The following is a 19083-nucleotide window of genomic DNA, read 5'->3' as shown; positions in this document are numbered from 1 at the left end:
GAAGACCCTCTAGATATTTTGTAATATTAACATAACTTTAGGCTATATATATATATATATATATATATATATATATATATATATATATATATATATATATATATATATATATATATATATATATATTCAGTTCTGTTAATGTCCCAAATATACAATGATGATTTAACCGTTTAGACTGTGCCAACTTTCGGTCACTTTATGGACCATACAATTCATAAAGTAACTGTTATGACTTTTGATCTTTGAACACTTCTTTCAGTTATTTCAATCGCATGTTCGTGTTATGTTTAAGCCTATATAAATGTGTTTGTGTGTGTGTGTGTGTGTGTGTGTGTGTGTGTGTGTGTGTGTGTTGTGTAATTAATTCATTTTGTGATGTTCTTAAATAAAAATGAAAAAAAGAATGGTGACTTCAGTTCACATATTTATTTTTGTATTTTAGTTTTTTATTAAGTTAATTTGTTTTAATATATTTATATTAAATACTAATAATATATTATTTGAAATCATTTTACATTATGTTGTCATCCTGTTTGCTGGTGCCCCCTAGTGGAACCCTGTCCCCTGGTTGATAATCACTCATTTAAAGGGTAAGTTAGTTCACTATGGATGTAAAATAATGCCAAATGTTTTTTAAACAAAAATAAGCCTGTTAAATTGTACTACTTGAAAAAAATATGCATTGCATTAACCCTGCTTGTATTTTAATGCATTGTATTTTTAGGGTTCGCATTTTTATGGGCTGAAATTTAGCATGGTTGAATATTTAAGCAGTGAATATTTAAATTCAAAACATTTCAAACACATTTTCATTAGTAAAATTTCAATAATCCATATTCACCTTTCATATTTCACTTCCAAAATATTTAAACTGATTAAAAATACAACCTATAATATTCAACAGGCAGTTTTCGGTCCATTTTATTTTGCTTTGCAAATTCACTTCCACAAATTCAGTGGTCAAAATCCGAAAGTAAATTCAACGTTGACATCCAGGAACTGCAGGAAACGCAGTAGATTATCGAGCATAATCTCCATCTCCTGTTAGTCGACCTCACCAGCAGTGGGTGCAAGCGCGTGTTGTTGACGAAGACCGAGCAACAGTTAGAGCAAGCCATTCATTAATAAAAACTCATTTACAACAATTGAGCATGCATTAAGTTTTTTGTGATGATTATCTGGGTCAGTATTTATGTGGAAAAGATGATAAAGGCACAAAAGCTGTTTTTATGTTTCATTCATTAACTTCATTGTTACTTTCCCTGTAGCCTTACATGTTATCAACTTTTTCTACCATGAACGGGATTATAATTGGTTTCCCTCAATACCTCATCATACTCAAGGATTCCCCTTCCATCAGGACAAAACGCTTAACGGAGCTTAATGGACTAATACAGTGATATAAAAGACCAACCTCGCACCTTATTGGGGAAGTATGCCTACATACATGTTAAAGGGGTGGTTAAACACATTTTTTCAAAGGCTTGATTGTGTTTGTGGGGTGCACTGTAACATGTCTTCATGCTTCGTTTTTTTAAAAATTTCATTATTTTTCATATATTTTACCTTTATTCTACACTGCTCTGTCACTCCTTGTAAAAACGGTCTGATGGTTTCCGGGTTCTATGAAACCAGTCCCTCAAAACTACGCAATGGGCTCAGATTGGTCAGCTGGCCCAGTGTGTTGTGATTCACTTACCGTCTAGTGCATGTTTTCCGGAAACGTCACGCCCGTACCTTTACCGGTACCCAGTTTGTGCTTTGGTGTATTATAAACGATGGCGTCAATAAAACCATACCAATTTGAGCCCGAATCAGTCCCAGAAAATGTTAGTGAAGATTATCGAGCAGAACCTGTTCAAGAACGGCAGTTAAACAACCTTTCAGAAAGGTTTGTTTTTTGTTGTCCCATTACCTTTTAGATACGCTGTTATTTAATTGTACTAATTATTATAGTATTACAAAAAAATAAGCTTCATAAACAAGAATTTCATATAATCGTTCTAACAAATTATACTACAGTCCTCAATGGGATTTTTGTTGAGTAAAGACTGCGAATCTATAGTGATCGTTACTGACTGTATGCCACCGTTACTTTTGTATTTTTAGAACGATTGTAGCCAAATATCTGTAGACAGAACTATTAACCCAAAACGAACACTAAACGTTGGATTTACTACAGTAGCCAAATCAAATACAGAACCATGTTTAGCATGCCTGTAGATAAACAAGCAATAAACAATACATAAAAGCTCTAATCAAAGAATAATTTACTCTAATTACAAGTTCGCTGTTGAGATTTAAAAAAAAGCTTGTAACGTTAGGTGTTTGTTGGATAACGTTAAGTAGGAGCATTTAACAAGCTGGTTTGCAGAGCCAAACAGGGTTGTCATGTTTTTACTTCCTTGCTACAACGTACAATTAACAATACAAACTATTACAGGAAAACACATCGACGAAAAATAAATTATACTTAGAGATTGTGGCCCGTAAACAATAGCTTCTGTTCTTAAAGTTGGAACTGCTCCATCTTTCAGCACAAGCCGTTGTGCGAATCCTGCAATGAACTTGCCAAGATTGTGGAAGCTTTCCTCCGTAAAATGTGCAGCACAGAGAGCGAGATTTGGGTTTTAATTAACCATTGATCCCTAACTCCCTAGGAAGGCTGAACAAAGTGGACCTGCAATCCAGGCACCAATGAAAATAACAGCGTTTCGACGACATTGCGGCGGCAACAACACTCCTATACCACAAAAACTCTTCTCCAATGCAATATAAAATGGCCTCGCCCCCCTTATTTCGTATTCTCGGAGGAGGGGTTTACTGGGGTTTGCTGATGTCAGCAACCCTGGAAGAATGTCGTGTAGTCCAAAACCGGCTATTTGCTGTAGTCCTTAGAAATTGATTTCTTTAAAAGCAAATATCTCTATTTGCTTTGAACTTTAAGCGCTGTAACTTTGCAGATGTTGTTTATGCTCAAACAGCAACATTACACACTAACTAAAGTTAGAAAAGTGAAATCGTGTTTTACCACCCCTTTAATATTCCTACATACATGATTAATCTGGGAAGGGTCATAGCACTTTCATATTGTTGTCCTATATTGTTAGTTTAACTATAACTTAAGTCGCTTCGGATTAAAGCATCTTCTAAATGACTAAATGTAAAATTGTCTTGACATTCGCACATTTAGGGACCGTCTCTAAAGTAACATTGGTAGACCTATAGGCCTAAACGTTTCGAACTTCAATAGCAAACTTCAATTTATTTGAATAAATTGCGCATTATACCTGACACCTACATGAACACTTAACAGTTGGTTTTATGACTGCAAGTCGTTCTCTTCATGCTATTGAAGTTAGAAACGTGTATACCAGTGTCGTATGTAACTTTAGAGACGGTCCCTAAACGTGTGAACGTCCAATGTCAAGCCAATTTATGCCAGTATCACTGAGAAATATTCTCATATTCTGAGTCCTTCTGCTTGCCTGCGAGTTTGGTCTTATATCACTGTATTAGTCCATTAAGCTACGTTAAGTGTTTTATTATAAACACTTCCACGGTAGAGATGTATGTAGGCTACACAGGAAAAGTAATCGTGAAGACACTGAATTTCACATAAAGCATAATAATCACAGATACACTTACATTGTTGTAAATGAGTTTTTTTGAATGAATGGCTTGCTCTAATGGTGCGTTCACGTGCTATGGTAATTATGGTAAATACCAAAAGCCGACGTGGAAAATGCACATGAACACCCCCTCATGTGGTATTTTCCACTGGGCAGCTCATAGAATATTTTGATCATAGACAGTATAAGAAGTGGACAGAGCCATCTCATTGGAACTCAGTTGAGACAGTTGAAGCCCATTTTTAGCGATTTTTTTAGCACTTCCGTTCCTGACGCGCAGACTCAAACCGACTCAAACTAAGCTTGATGACGTGAGCAACCTGTCTGACAGACGTAAATCTTCTAGTAGCTGTGCGTGAAAATTGCCAACGTTAATCACTTCATATGTATTCACTTGCCACATACCGAATTATTTCCAATTCCCCAAAAACGTTGTTGAAATATTTTGTCCCGTTGCTTTTATGGACTCATTATCTATGGGCTTCTCCCTTGACGGGACGTCCCCCCGATTGCCTGCGAGCTTCTCCTCCTGTCTATACGGTAATGTCTCTATTGTGCGACAAAAAGTCACGTGGTTATGACACAATCGTTAGCCTGTTTTTAACAAAAACGGCTTCTACGGGGCCATAACGTAAGATACAATGTAATGGAGCCTTTTATACATTGTCGTGTTTATTTAGAAATATATAATGGACAAATGAAGTCTTTGGACGCCTCGGATGTAAAGTTATTCGCTGTCAAAGTGACGCAAAAATGAATGGGAGTCAATGTAATGCTAACAGCAGGTGAAGTTCTGCTACAATGGCGGCTCCCGCGAGGCTTCAACTTCCGGCTGATGAATTACCACCTTGATTTTGATGCACGAGTTGCCGAGATGAGATAACCTTTGACGTTTTCAAAATTGCGGAGAGCACCGCGAGAGTCATGAATGGTAAAAATATGTACTATTCATGATCTAGAAAATATAGGCTACAGCATATTATTTACCGTTTGAGTTTTGATAAATCATCGTCTTGCTGTAGCAGATGACTTAAGCAATCTAAAATAGTTTTAGCTAAATAACAGGTCTGGATCTCCATCTTTTTTACCACATTACGACAACAAAAGCACTTGAACTCAACACACTGGTAAATACCAGTTCACAAGTGGAAAATATCATATTTTCCATAGCACGTGAACGCACCATAACTGTTGCTCTGGTCTCGTCAACAACAAACGCTTGCACACCCTGCTTGTGAGATCGACTAACAGCAGATGGAGATTATGCTCGATAATCTACTGCTTCTCCTGCACAGTTCCTGGATGTTAACGTTGAATTTACTGTCGAATTTGAGCCACTGAATTTGTAGAAGCGAATTTGCAAAGCGAAATAAAATGGACTGAAAACTGCCTGTTGAATATTATAGGTTGTATTTTTAATCATTTTGAATATTTTGGAAGTGAAATATGAAAGGCGAATATGGATTATTGAAATTTTACTAATGAAAATGTGTTTGAAATGTTTTGAATTTAAATATTCGCAGCTTAAATATTCAACCATGCTAAATTTCAGCACATAAAAATGCAAGCCCTAAAAATACAATGCATTAAAATACAAGCAGGGTTAATGCAATGCATATTTTTTTTCAAGTAGTACAATTTACTTCCATAGTTCACTCAAACATGTCCCAACATTAGTATTGACAAAGTTGTCATCACCCTCATGTCATTCCAAACTGGTAGGGTTTCCTGTCTTCTATAAAGCACAAAAGGAGTTTTAACAGAATGTTCAAGCTGCTTTTTTCAACGCAATGAATGTAACGTCTCCTTTTGTGTCCCACATCAGACAGAAAATTGTACAGGTTTAGGACGATATGAAATAATTGATATACTTTCGATGTAGATAGAAGTGTCTGGTGATAACTACTTACTAATTTATTATTTACATCGCTCACTTGACAGGTGAGCTCCCTAAGTCAGGGTAGCTGTTCCAAATCATAACAAAAAGATGAGCCAGGAGGTATCCATCCATAGTTGGCCCGGCTCTTATTACATCAACAGTGAGAAACGCTGGGCCAGTGGCATTCTCTCCTTAACACGCACCACCCTGCGCTTCACCTCTGAGGAGAAACAAGAGAATCTGACTAGCCTGAGGCTCTCGCGAATCATGGAGATCAAGATGGAGTCCTCCAGCTTAATCTTTAGTGCTCTTACTGTGTTGGAGCAGGGAAACATCAAGCACTGGTTTGGGTCTCTCAGGCCTTGCCGTACTACCGTTTTCCACGTGCTAGTGCACTTCTGGAGGGAACGGCTGCTGTCACCCACAGAGCCACGGGGAGCTGAAGCTCCTCTTAGTAAGGGCCAGGAGCTGATCAGCCTGATATCTGGAGCCCAGCGGAGGTTGGAGGATACTGGAAAAGTCCTGAACCACCAGGGAGAGCAGTTTGACAACATGACTCAGGGCCTGGACAAGATTGAATCAGACCTGAGTGTGGCAGATAAGTAGGTTTTGGTCAGATTCAAAATCCTAAATATTCAACTTTGGTAAATACACTCTTAAAAATTAATGTTCTTTATTGGCATCTATGGCATCTTTTACGTAGAACCTTTAACATCCAAGGAACCTTTCCCTTCCACAAAAGGTTCTTTATAGTGAATAAAAGGTTCATTAATCCATTCCTTAAAATGTTCTTTAGATTTTTAACATGTTCTTCACACTAAGAATAAACGGTTGGATCTTTTGAAAACTTTTCACTGAAAGGTTCTTTGGGAAACCAAAAATGGTTCTTACATACACTATTGATACATAGTCAAACCAAAAATTATTCAGACACCAGATATAAATGTTGATATTTTTTTTTACTAGTGGGTGCAGGACACTATAGTTCATTGATGTAAGTGAGCATAGCAAAATAAAGTAAACTGTGACATATTATACCCAACAATTCTTCATAAAGTTCCACCCCTAAAAATTTATAAACATTTGGGACCAAAAATTATTCATACACTTTGACCTGTCCATATTTTGCTTAAGTGTTTTTTTTCTTTAATTGCTAATGCGACCTTTTTACACCACAGACTGAACAAAATTAAGCATCGCTTGGTAATTTGTTGACCTAAATTAGTATTATCTAATTGTGTGCCTAATTTGAACAGCTGACAGCTATTCCACCTAATTAATTTGTCTAACATAAGGGTGGCCAAAACTATTGAAATATCAACTGATTTGATAACTCTGAGTTCTTGTCATATTTTATTACCATTTTCTAAACTACAGCGAATAAACTGTTATAATGTGAGCAATGTTGAAGGCGTCTGAATAAATCTTGGTTTGACTATGTCTTCAGCAGCTGCAGTATCCTGCAGTCATGTGTTTTATTTATAGTAATGATTTATCTAGTTGTAGTCTTGCAGTTCTACATTTAATGCCATTGATTCTCTTGTGTGCAGACTACTCTCCGAACTGGAGTGTCCGCCTTGGTGGCCTTTTGGCAAACTGCCATGGAAGAGCCACCAGGAGGCCAAGTCTGAAGCAGCTGCCAAGGTGCCCTATACTAAAGGTTCAGGCAAGGGCCAAAAAGTCATAGTCAGCATTCCAGCTATTATCTCTTGTGCTGGAAACTCTGAAAACATGAAACCAGGTAGCCTGATTGTTTTGGTCTCCTCTCTGGAGATTCGAGATGCAAACGGACAGCTCCTTCATTGCTTTGAGAAGGAAGAGGTGGATGATATCCATGTGAACAACCCCTATGAGATCAGTGTTCGGCAACGCTTCATTGGGAAACCTGACATCTGTTTCAGAGTTCTCTCTGCCAGGATGACTGAAGCCTTATCTGTATTGGAGATGCAGTACAAGAAGAAAGTTGAGATCACACGTGACTATGCAGCATTTCAGGCAACTTTTGCAACCACACCAGGAAGCCCAGAAGGTGGAGGAAACATTTGGAGTGCAGGTACAGTTAGAGAACTAGCTAATGTTACCATGGATCAAAAATTACAGTAAATTATAATTTCTAAATCTAATAAATGTTGTATTCTTAAAGCTTTGTTCATCAAATGATTCTGCACTTTCAGACACCAAAGTAAGCGGTTTAGAAAAAAGTAACTATAACAGTCTCTACGCCGGTCTTGGGGATCCACTGCGGTGTCAATTTTTTGTATTACTATTTTGTGCAGTTTGTTCAGTTCATGGAGCTCTTTCCTAACAAACTGATGATCTGAATCAGGTGTGTTAAATAAAGAAGACAAAATGTGCAGAGCGATGGGTCCCCAGGACCGGAGTTGATAAGCACTGAACTATGATATTTAAATATCAATACAATAGTACCTTGTAAGCAGAGTAATTACAGCTACACATAAGAAAACGTTCAAATTCTGACAATGGATAGACGTGAAACTGAAAGTCATAAGGTATTTCTACCACATGGTGGCAGCCATGCTCCAACATCAACAGCAGTTCATTAAAAACCCTCTGAGATACCATTGTGGGCTTCTTAGTTAATAGGCCTATTTACCAACATTCTTCTAATCTTAACAACAAATCTCAAATAAATAAATGAGCTCATTCTGTGTCACTTCAGGTAATGGAAAGGATACAGAGGTGCCAGTGGAGGTGCCTGCTGGGGAACTGACACAACTTCAACTTCAAGTGCTTCAGCCCACTGTTACTGAGGCAGAGGCACAGGAGCTAAAACAGGTTTGAGATCAGTGTGGTTGTCACTTCTTATTGCAGACAGATACAGTACAGTACAGTCAGAAGTTTTGGCAGTGTCAAATTTTGTGTATTGCAAGTTTGCTGCTTCAGTATTTGTAGATTATTTTTTCACATGTTTCTATGGTATTTTGGAAAACAATACGCATTTCATCAGTTTTAAAGGCTTTGTTTTTGACATTCAATATATGCAAAGAGTCAATATTTAGGCCTACAATTTTGACCCTTCTTCATAACCTCTGCAATTCACTCTGGCGTGCTGGATATCAGCTTCTGGGCCTAATCCTCCTGACTGATCGTGATCCATTCTTCCCTTATTAGCACTCGGAGGTGGTCACGATTTGTTGGCTTTTGTCCACTAGCCTTTTGAGGATTGACCACAGGTTCTCTAGGGTTTAAGATCTGGGGAGTTGCCAGGTCGCAGATCCAACATTTCAATGTAATGGTCTCCAAGCCACTTCATTATCACTCTTGCCTTATGACTCTTGCCTCACGGACCATCGTCAAATTGCTCCTGGATCTTTCGGAGAAGTTGCTCTTTTTGCACTCCTCACAGTAAGATTTAATTATAACATCCAAAAGATTAATAGTGTTCAGTCTCATTGTGACCATAACAATTGTTATTCAAAACATAACCAAAGTCCTTTTCAAGGAAAGTCTGTTCACTCAGTTACTATATTTATAACATCTCCCGGCCAAGTTCTATCTACTTAAATGGGGAAATCCTGATATCTCAAAAACTGCTTGCCACACTCATATTTAATCAACATATTTCAAATCAGCAACAAAATCTCACATGAATTGTCCCATAAATGTTGTTTCTTATGCTCAAATAGCATTATTTAAAGCAGATATTTCAGGCTGGACCAGCTAATGTACATTAGTAGTCCTAATCGTGCGTCTAAGGACACTGACTATTTCTCCGGCAACCTGAGCTTCTTTCTAATGGGAGCTACAGTGATGCAATGACTTTACCAATTACCAATCTTTTATTTAGAAGGCGGTACTTATTCCGCCATATTGCACATTGCACTCTGTGGCGAACAGGACGGCCGAGGGACGTGAGAGAACGGCGCGAGGCCGGTGGTGCGATTGCTAATGAGCAGCACCTGTGAAGCACACCGGTCTCGCATCTCTCACGGAGGAGCGGAAGCATAAAGGGGGGAGCGACGACGTTGATGATCGAGAGAGGAACAGGCCTGTGTTTTAGTTGTGTTTGGTTTTTGTGTTTTATTTTAGCCAGCAGTCGTCCGCGAGGGGCTGCTGGCAGTTATGTTTATTTTTGGTAGCCAGCAGTCGTCCGCGAGGGGCTGCTGGCGGTATTTTGGTTTGTTTGTTTTATTTTAAATAAAGTAGATTTTGATTGTTCGCCGGTTCCCGCCTCCTTCTTCCCTGAACATTGTTACACACTCTCATAGTAATAGTAATTCATTGTAATATTATTGCACCATCTTTGTATATCTAAAGTCTTTGTCATAATTTATTGTTCTGGGCATTTTAGTTTAATTGTATTGTAACTTTTTCTAATCTTTATTGTTGATTATTATTCTATACACACTGACCTATTATTCATAATGATATATTAATAGTGTCTTCCTAGTGTAGGAAGATAAGGTATAATATTCTTTTGCTTGCATCCTCAACCACTGAAATGAAGAAGCATTGATTTAGACTTGTAATGTGCCATTTTGTGATTAGTAGATTTTATATCAAACAATGAAAAAAACATTGTTTGCCTCTGATATCAATAATTTTGTTACTTATTGTGTCACTTTTAATTTATTTAGGATCCTTATAAAATACTATATGAATCCAAATAATAAAGAATAGTATACAACTTTTATATTTACAAATGTTCTGTACGTTTGGTGTTAACATGCTATGTTAACTAGCCTTTCTAAAATTGAGCAAGTGGTTTAAGATTTAAAGATGGTGGTATTGTGTCTCAAAGTAGTGAAGTAGATTAGGTTTATTATCACTTTCACCACATTTACAACTTATATTCAAATCCACATTGGGTGATCGGATCCCAAATGTACATCACTAAATGCAAGCGTTAATGTCTAAAATAATTTGTGATCTCATCACTTAAACCATTCAGAGGTAGTTAGGAACACATGCGACTGCATCGCTTATTCGTCTATAATGTCTCCTGAACACCAGCATTTTAGACTGCCTACTTACAGTAGCTGTCTGTCAACATCTGTGCAAAACAGATAGTAAAAAGTTTAAGGTCACTTATTTTCAACTATATGAATGTTTCAGCATAGCATTATTTGTTTGATCGGTATATTGTTATGTATATTTCACTGTGGATTCTTTGGTAAATCAGTTGCATTCTGGCGCAGGCTTTGCAAACAGTCTTTTACTGTAATATGTGGACCAGACAGTAATCCCACAACATGTACTGTAAGTAACCCTGATAATTCAAATGCCTAAAACACAGTCAGGCGTTATTTGTCTCAAAATCGTTTATTGCTCTTTATCAAGCCGGTGGTTAAAGGAACACGACACCGTTTTTTAAAATGGGGGTTATTCACCGTCTCCCCTACATTTAGATAGGTGGGCAAACGCATTTTTGTCTCAGGGCATGCATTGTCTTAGTTTGGCAGCGCCGACGCTAGTTTAGCATAATGAATGGAATCCTATGTTGTGAGTAAAAAAAAAAAAAAAATTACTTCTTTTGCCTGCGTATTGACTATGAGTACAAAAAGCAATGCAGATTAAGGCTAGGCGATTTCCTAGGCAGATATGGACTTGGGACTAGGCCTATATTGGGGTGAAGCACTGCTACTTTGGGGCAGTGATATCACGGCATCTCAGCATCTATCTTACAACTGAATAAAGACACAGATTCACGTAAGGGAGAGTAATAAAAGACAACTTACATGTGCAATTTTTTCTGCCTTTGCTTTGAAAATGGATGGGACGGCCGTATTCTTCAGACGTAGTACCGTCTTTCTGGTCCCATATTTAATTTTTTTCACAGAGTCTTCCGATGCAAAATGCTCTTCGCAAACATGATACTGGTTAATTTTGTAGAGAGGTGTTGAAGTTCAGATATCCAGAGCAGCTAGCCATTGATTTCTCAGTTCCACATTCAATGGAATTCTGTGAAACATTACATTTGTGTATGTCCTTTGCTTGTTCTCACAACCTTTTGCTATGTAGGCAATTACCATGTTTGCTGTAACTGTAGCTGTAACTTCTCAAACTCAACACAATCCAAAAGTGAAGATAATCGGTGCAGGAAATGCCAATATGTTGACGGAAGTTGGGGGATTTCAGGTGTTGCGTGATACCTTTGTGCCGAAGTAGCAGTGCTTCGCCTGTGCTTCACCCCAATATAGTCCCAAGTCAATTTTGCCTAGGAAATCACCTAGTCTTAATCTGCCTTGCTATTTGTACTCATTGTGAATACGCACGCCACAATAAGTAATAAGGCTTTTTTTTTTGGCTTTTTTTTATCACTCACGACATGTAGCAAAGGATTCCATTCATTATGCTAAGCTAAGCTAGCGTCGGCACTGCCAAACTAAGACAATGCATGCACTGAGACAAAAATGGATTTGCCCACCTATCTAAATATAGGGGAGACGGTGAGTAACCCCTATTTCAAAAAACGGTGTCGTGTTCCTTTAAAGGATCAAACTCACATTGTTTCTCTTAGCAGCATGAAAATAATCTGTTTATTTAACTTGTGATTAAATTATATAGAGATGAAGTGATCAAAGAACGGTCTGTTCTGGACTCACCAAAACTTCTGTTATTATCAATAACACTGTCTACACTCTTATTTACATCATGTTTGAACTTTCTGCAATGATGAAAGCATTCACGAGAGTGCAGAGTCTATTTCATATGCAAGATGTTAGCCAATCACAGCAGTGGGCGTTTACCCTGAAGTCTCACAGCAGACACGCCCCTTCCAACAGAGCGTTCAAATCAGCGGGCTAAAATCAGGGTATAAAATGGCCTTTTATTTAAAGATTATGACAATTTTAATAAATCATGACCCCTTTAAAAAGTCCATCCTCAATGTCCATAGGATATCTATATTTAGAACCACAACCCCAATTATTCATTATTATCCACATGATTATGTTGTGTTCTGTGTTTGTGTAGATGCTCCAGCAGCTGAAGAATCTTGCCCTGGAGGCTGAGACAGAGCTGGAGCGTCAAGACGAAGCTCTGGATCAATTGAGTTGTTCTACCGACCACACCACCATGAACATTAACAGGCACACCAGCCGGATGAGGAAACTGCTGTGAACTTAATGCTTAATCCAGATTAATGGTAAGATATTCACAGGTATCCACACAAAAATATTTAAGTTTTTTTTTTTTAATAGTGCACTGTATATATTATAAATTCATTTGATCTTTATCAGGAAGGTAGAATGCTGTAAAGAGCACAAATGAGGTTCGGTCTGATGTCAATCATGCAAACAATAGCAATAATAGCAAGAGCAAAAGGTTTGGGTTAAAGGTTATGCATTTTGCATGCTAAAAAAACCATGTACGCATGAAGGTAGGGACAAAGGTAAAGGGTAGGTGATGCGAGACGACAACACATCCAGCGCTGGTTCTTGGCATCGGTTTGGTGTGTCCCAGGCTTAAGAGTGAAGTGTCTCATAATATTTGTAGTTGGAATGTCAAAGTACCAGTACTTTATTACCAAGTTGACACTGAAATAAAATACACCTATAAAATGTAATGCTGATTTGAAATGCTTACATGTGTATTTGCGCATGTGCTCTGTGAAACATGCTCATGTTTATGCTACTGAGTGTGAACATTCAAATAATCTTCTTAGTCACTAAGCCCATCAAAGTGTTGCATTAGGCTTTATTGTAAATGCAGCCTAATATATCTACTTTTATTAATAGTTCACCCAAAGATGAAAATTATCCCATAATTTACTCACCCTCAAGCCATCCAAGGTGTATATGACTTTCTTCTTTCAGCCAAACACAATCAGAGTTATATTAAATAATATTCTGTTTAATCTAAATTTTTGAAGTTCCAAAAAGCGCATCCATGCATCATAAAAGTAATCTGTATGACTCCAGTGGGTTAATAAATGCCTTCTGAAGGGAAGTGATGGGTTTTTGTAAGAAAAATATCCATATTTAAAACTTTTATCAACTATAATCATTGGCTTCCGGCAACGGCCACACGCACATTTAAGAGAGAGTCAAGTTCCGGCGGAAGGGTGAACTCTGACCTGATGTATGACATAGCTCTTATTCTGTTATATCGAAATCCTCCGACATTTTTCTTCAAAACTTTTTGATTTAGACTTTAGACTAATTCGTGACCGGGCGGTTTGTTTTGCTCAATCCTTCAATTCCATGTTCGCCAATTCTCACCTAAGCTTACGCTATGCCTACAGAGGTGGCCATTAAAAATACGTGTTTTTTCCCACGGCATGCTGCAATTCGTCCTGCGGAATGCCACTGAATCCTGTCAGCACATTTTTATTTTATTTTAAATAAATATGTTGTGCTTCACAGAATAGAAAAGATTATAATGTCCGCAACACTGCTACTTACTCCCATATTTTAATAAAAAAGGCAACGTTTCGACCCTACTGGTAGGGTACCAGTAGGGTCGAAACGTTGCCTTTTTTATTAAAATATGGGAGTAAGTAGCAGTGTTGCGGACATTATAATCTTTTCTATTCTGTAGTCCTTTTTGTCCTGCACCTGCAAGAAGGTGGGATGTGCACACAACAACTTGTTTAAACGTGCTTCACAGAATATCCACCGCGCATGGAACAACATGCTGTATCTACAGGGCAGTCCAAATTGCTTGTAAACACTTTGCAATTATTCGTCTCAATTGTTAAATATTGTAGCAATGTTCAGGAAAGAAGGAGGTGGGAAACGGCGAACAATCAAAATAAACTTTATTTAAAATAAAACAAACAAACCAAAATACCGCCAGCCGCCCCTCGCGGACAACTGCTGGCTACAGAAAATAAATATAACTGCCAGCAGCCCCTCGCGGACGACTGCTGGCGAAAGTAAAATACAAATACAAAAACACAAAACAACTAAAATACAGGCCTGTTCCTCTCTCGATCATCAACGTCGTCGCTCCTCCTTTATGCTTCCGCTCCTCCGTGAGAGATGCGAGACCGGTGTGCTTCACAGGTGTTGCTCATTAGCAATCGCACCACCGGCCTCGCGCCGTTCTCTCACGTCCCTCGGCCGTCCTTCGCCACATACCCCCATCGCCCCTCAAAGGCCGGGGGGTACCCACGAGCCTGTGCCTACTCCCCCCCCGGCGGCGGCGATCCCTGGGGGGTATGGACCGAAAAGCAGAGGGAAACGGAGACGGAAGCATGAGGAGCGACAGATCGAGAGAGGGGAGAGAGAAAAAAAAAAACTTGGTCCGGTTCCCACAACGCGCTGCCATCATGGTCCTCCACTAGCTGGGCGATCTCCTCCGCGGTGCCTGGCGGTGACGCTGGGTAGCCCTCGGTGGACGGCTCGAAACTCCTCCGCCACCCGGTGGACGGCGACGGCTCCTTGGGCTATAGGGCAGACGGCAGGAGTCCCCCGCTCCCTGCTCCTCCACTTCACTGGTGGACGGCAGCAGGCTCCGGCCCACGGCGAGCGGCGGCGACTCCCCCGCTCCCTCCCGGACGTCAGCCGCCTCTCCAATTCCCAGGCGCCGGCAACTCACTCCAGCGCACCGCCTCGAGCGTCCATGGCCGCAAATCCCCCGCTCCCTGCTCCTCCCATGCCCGGCGGATGGCAGCAGGCTCCGGCCCACGGCGAGCGGCGGCAACTCGCGCACCATGCTCGATAGCACCGCGGTTTCCCCACAGCGGCGAGGACTCTCTGACAGCGTGTTCCTCCCTCTTCCCGGGTTTCGGCACCAGTGTAGCAATGTTCAGGGAAGAAGTAGGCGGGAACCGGCGAACAATCAAAATAAACTTTATTTAAAATAAAACAAACAAACCAAAATACCGCCAGCAGCCCCTCGCGGACGACTGCTGGCTACCGAAAATAAATATAACTGCCAGCAGCCCCTCGCGGACGACTGCTGGCTAAAGTAAAATACAAAAACACAACACAACTAAAATACAGGCCTGTTCCTCTCTCGATCATCAACGTCGTCGCTCCTCCTTTATGCTTCCGCTCCTCCGTGAGAGATGCGAGACCGGTGTGCTTCACAGATGTTGCTCATTAGTAATCGCACCACCGGCCTCGGTCCGTTCTCTCACGTCCCTCGGCCGTCCTTCGCCACAAATATGCTTACAGATTATTACAGTATGTTGCATTTTAAAAATAGAATTAACTTAATTTTAAGTGTCTGATCAATTAATTGCATGCAATGTTGTGATTGTGCCACACTGTCATTTGAGCCTTTTATCCAGAATACAGTTAAAACATAATTTTATCACCTCAGAAATATAGCCCGGCTACGTCCCATGCTGTCCTTCTCGGTAGCTGAGAAGTTGATAAACTCTTTTGTCTTTTCGCGCATTGACTACTGCAATGGTCTTCTAGCTGGGGTATCTAAATCATCATTGGATAAATTGCAATATCTTCAAAATTCAGCTGCTTAGAGTACTGTCTGCGGTCAGGGCCAGGGACCATATAACCCCGGTCTTGGAGTGCCTGCACTGGCTACCTGTTAGGTACCGTATTGATTTTAAAATTCTTATGCTGGCCTATAAATCTCTGCACAATCTGGCTCCTCAGTATTTGACTAACTTATTAATCCCTTACTTACCACGTCGCAATCTGCGCTCCTCGCAGAGTGGTCTTTTGGTTGTTCCAAAGACGCGGCTTCATACGTTGGGTGACCGAGCATTTTCTGTCTATGCTCCTAAGGTCTGGAATTCTCTTCCGGCCGACATCAGGGAAGCAAAAACTTTAGTGACTTTTAAATCTCTTCTTAAAACTTTTTATTTTAGGATTGCTTTTAATTAATCAAAATGTTATGTGTTTATTTTTGTATTTGTATTGTCTTACTCCTCTGCTGTTATGTCTGTCTGTAAAGCGCTTTGAGAAAGTTACTTTTAAAGGCGCTATACAAAATAAATATATTATTATTATTATTATTATTATTATTATTGTGAGAAAACTACAATAAAATGAAGGCTAAATTAATTAGTATTAGACACAAACATTTGATATGGTTATATAGACATTGAAAATATATTTACACACTAGTGGAAAGCGGATCATTATTTGATGTGCTTTGTAAACACAGTGTTGTGTTCAAATTCAAAGATGCCTGCGTGTGAGTGCAAAAAGTGCAAGCCTAAAAATACACTTACATTCAAAAAATGTTTTTAAAAGAAGTCTCTTCTGCTCACCAGGGCTGCATTTATTTGATTAAAAAAACAACAACAAAAAACAGCAATTTTTTAAAATTATTATTACAATTTAAAATAACTTTTCTATCTAGATATATTTTAAAATGTAATTTATTCCTGTGATTGAAGCTGAATTTTCAGCATCATTACTCGAGTCTTCAGTGTGACATGATCCTTTTTTTCAGGATTCTTTGATGAATAGAAAGTTCACAAGAACAGCATTTATTTGAAATAGAATCTTTTGTAATTAGCGGTTGGCCTATAGCGGCCCATTTAAACGGCCACTAATGAGGAATCTATGTATATACAGGTCCTTCTCAAAAAATTTGCATATTGTGATAAAGTTAATTATTTTCCATAATGTAATGATAAAAATTAAACTTTCATATATTTTAGATTCATTGCACACTAACTGAAATATTTCAGGTCTTTTATTGTTTTAATACTGATGATTTTGGCATACAGCTCATGAAAACCCAAAATTCCTATCTCAAAAAATTAGCATATCATGAAAAGGGTCTCTAAACGAGCTATTAACCTAATCATCTGAATCAACTAATTAACTCTAAACACCTGCAAAAGATTCCTGAGGCTTTTAAAAACTCCCAGCCTGTTTCATTACTCAAAACCGCAATCATGGGTAAGACTGCCGACCTGACTGCTGTCCAGAAAGCCATCATTGACACCCTTAAGCAAGAGGGTAAGACACAGAAAGAAATTTCTGAACAAATAGGCTGTTCCCAGAGTGCTGTATCAAGTGGGAAGTCTGTGGGAAGGAAAAAGTGTGGCAAAAAACGCTGCACAACGAGAAGAGGTGACCGGACCCTGAGGAAGATTGTGGAGAAGGACCAATATGGCGTTATTTTTTAGTCAAAAGTTATGAGCGTGTAAGACATGCTCACGAGCACATTATGTTATTTCACACGCGCAAAAATGAACCTTCAGCTGGCATGATAAAAGTACTCGCGCACAAATTCAACAACCGAGAGGTGTACAGGTAGCTGCGAGCGAGCGCCTGGCATACTCTCATAGGTTAACTCTGCTTGTACAGTGGAATCCTGCTCGCGCGCAGCGGGCTTCTGCTCGCGGAGTGCTGTTTTGCTCGCGCAGTGGATTTCTGCTCGCTCAGCTGATTTCTGCTCCCTCGAGTCTAAATGACTTTTGACAATTTGGGGGCGGAACCAAGGAGGGCACTGACCCTCTTATGATTGGTCACTTTAATCGTAATCACAACCTCAGGGACATCTTTGTACTTTGATTGACAGCTCTCATTAAAGGAAGCACAAAGTCAAAGTATCTGACGGAGTTTTTTTTATTTTTATTGAAATATCAAGATTTACAGACAAACATGGCTGCATAACTTCCTTTTCTTTAGAATAGGATACAAGGACAATATAGTCAGAGGGAGCAGCTCTTAATACAACAAGAATATAAATGTAGTCTTAGTACAAAAATAAGGATATTTGTAAGCAAAATAAACATTTTAATAAATAAACGGTAAGGAATTATAATATAACATGACAAAAGGGGAGAATTCAGTCTTTGTTCATCCATTTATCTTAGTTGGGAAGTGTTTTAGGGTATCATATATGTTTTGTGCTTTAGGACCTTTCAAAGTTTTTAAGGATTTTATATACAGTTTAAATTCATTTAAAAAAAAAAAACTAAAAAAAAAAAACTCCGTCAGATCCTTTGACTCTGACTTCCTGTAATGAGAGCTGTCCATCAAGGTACAAAGATGTCCCTGTGGTGGCAATTACGATGAAAGTGACCTATCATAAGAGGGTCAGTGCCCTCCTTGGTTTCCGCCCCCAAATTGTCAAAAGTCATGTAGACTCGAGGGAGCAGAAATCAGCTGAGCGAGCAGAAATCCACTGCGCGAGCAAAACAGCACTCCACGAGCAGAAGCCCACTGCGCGCGAGCAGGATTCCACTGTACAAGCAGAGTTAACCTATGAGAGTATGCCAGGCGCTCGCTCGCAGCTACCTGTACACCTCTCGGTTGTTGAATTTGTGCGCGAGTACTTTTATCATGCCAGCTGAAGGTTCATTTTTGCGCCTGTGAGATAACATAATGTGCTCGTGAGCATGTCTTACACGCTCATAACTTTTGACTAAAAAATAACGCCATAGACCGATTCCAGACCTTGGGGGACCTGCGGAAGCAGTGGACTGAGTCTGGAGTAGAAACATCCAGAGCAACCGTGCACAGGCGTGTGCAGGAAATGGGCTACAGGTGCCGCATTCCCCAGGTCAAGCCACTTTTGAACCAGAAACAGCGGCAGAAGCGCCCGACCTGGGCTACAAAGAAGCAGCACTGGACTGTTGCTCAGTGGTCCAAAGTACTTTTTTCGGATGAAAGCAAATTTTGCCTGTCATTCGGAAATCAAGGTGCCAGAGTCTGGAGGAAGACTGGGGAGAAG

General features: G+C 39.5%; 1 protein-coding gene across 4 annotated transcripts in view; it reads left to right on the top strand.

Annotated features, from left to right (window-relative positions):
* snap47 (synaptosome associated protein 47) overlaps nucleotides 1-19083 on the top strand; it is a 60077-nt gene that overhangs the window by 954 nt on the left and 40040 nt on the right. For 2 of the 4 annotated variants that reach the window (XM_077248209.1, XM_077248086.1), the window contains exons 2-6: nucleotides 551-590; nucleotides 5574-6113; nucleotides 7062-7564; nucleotides 8192-8307; nucleotides 12448-12619. In XM_077248209.1, the coding sequence (XP_077104324.1) occupies nucleotides 5620-6113; nucleotides 7062-7564; nucleotides 8192-8307; nucleotides 12448-12594 (1260 nt within the window). In that variant the 5' untranslated portion in view covers nucleotides 551-590; nucleotides 5574-5619 and the 3' untranslated portion in view covers nucleotides 12595-12619. Of the gene's footprint in view, nucleotides 1-550; nucleotides 591-5573; nucleotides 6114-7061; nucleotides 7565-8191; nucleotides 8308-12447; nucleotides 13494-19083 lie in introns of those variants that run through there. The other 2 variants (XM_077248140.1, XM_077248292.1) reach the window with 1 other exon arrangement.

This window comes from Siphateles boraxobius, unplaced genomic scaffold (genome assembly GCF_051911475.1).
Source record: "Siphateles boraxobius isolate OS27281-9 unplaced genomic scaffold, OSU_SipBor_1 1, whole genome shotgun sequence".
Classification (NCBI taxonomy): Eukaryota; Metazoa; Chordata; class Actinopteri; order Cypriniformes; family Leuciscidae; genus Siphateles; species Siphateles boraxobius.
This window is presented reverse-complemented; position numbering and strand designations above follow the sequence as displayed.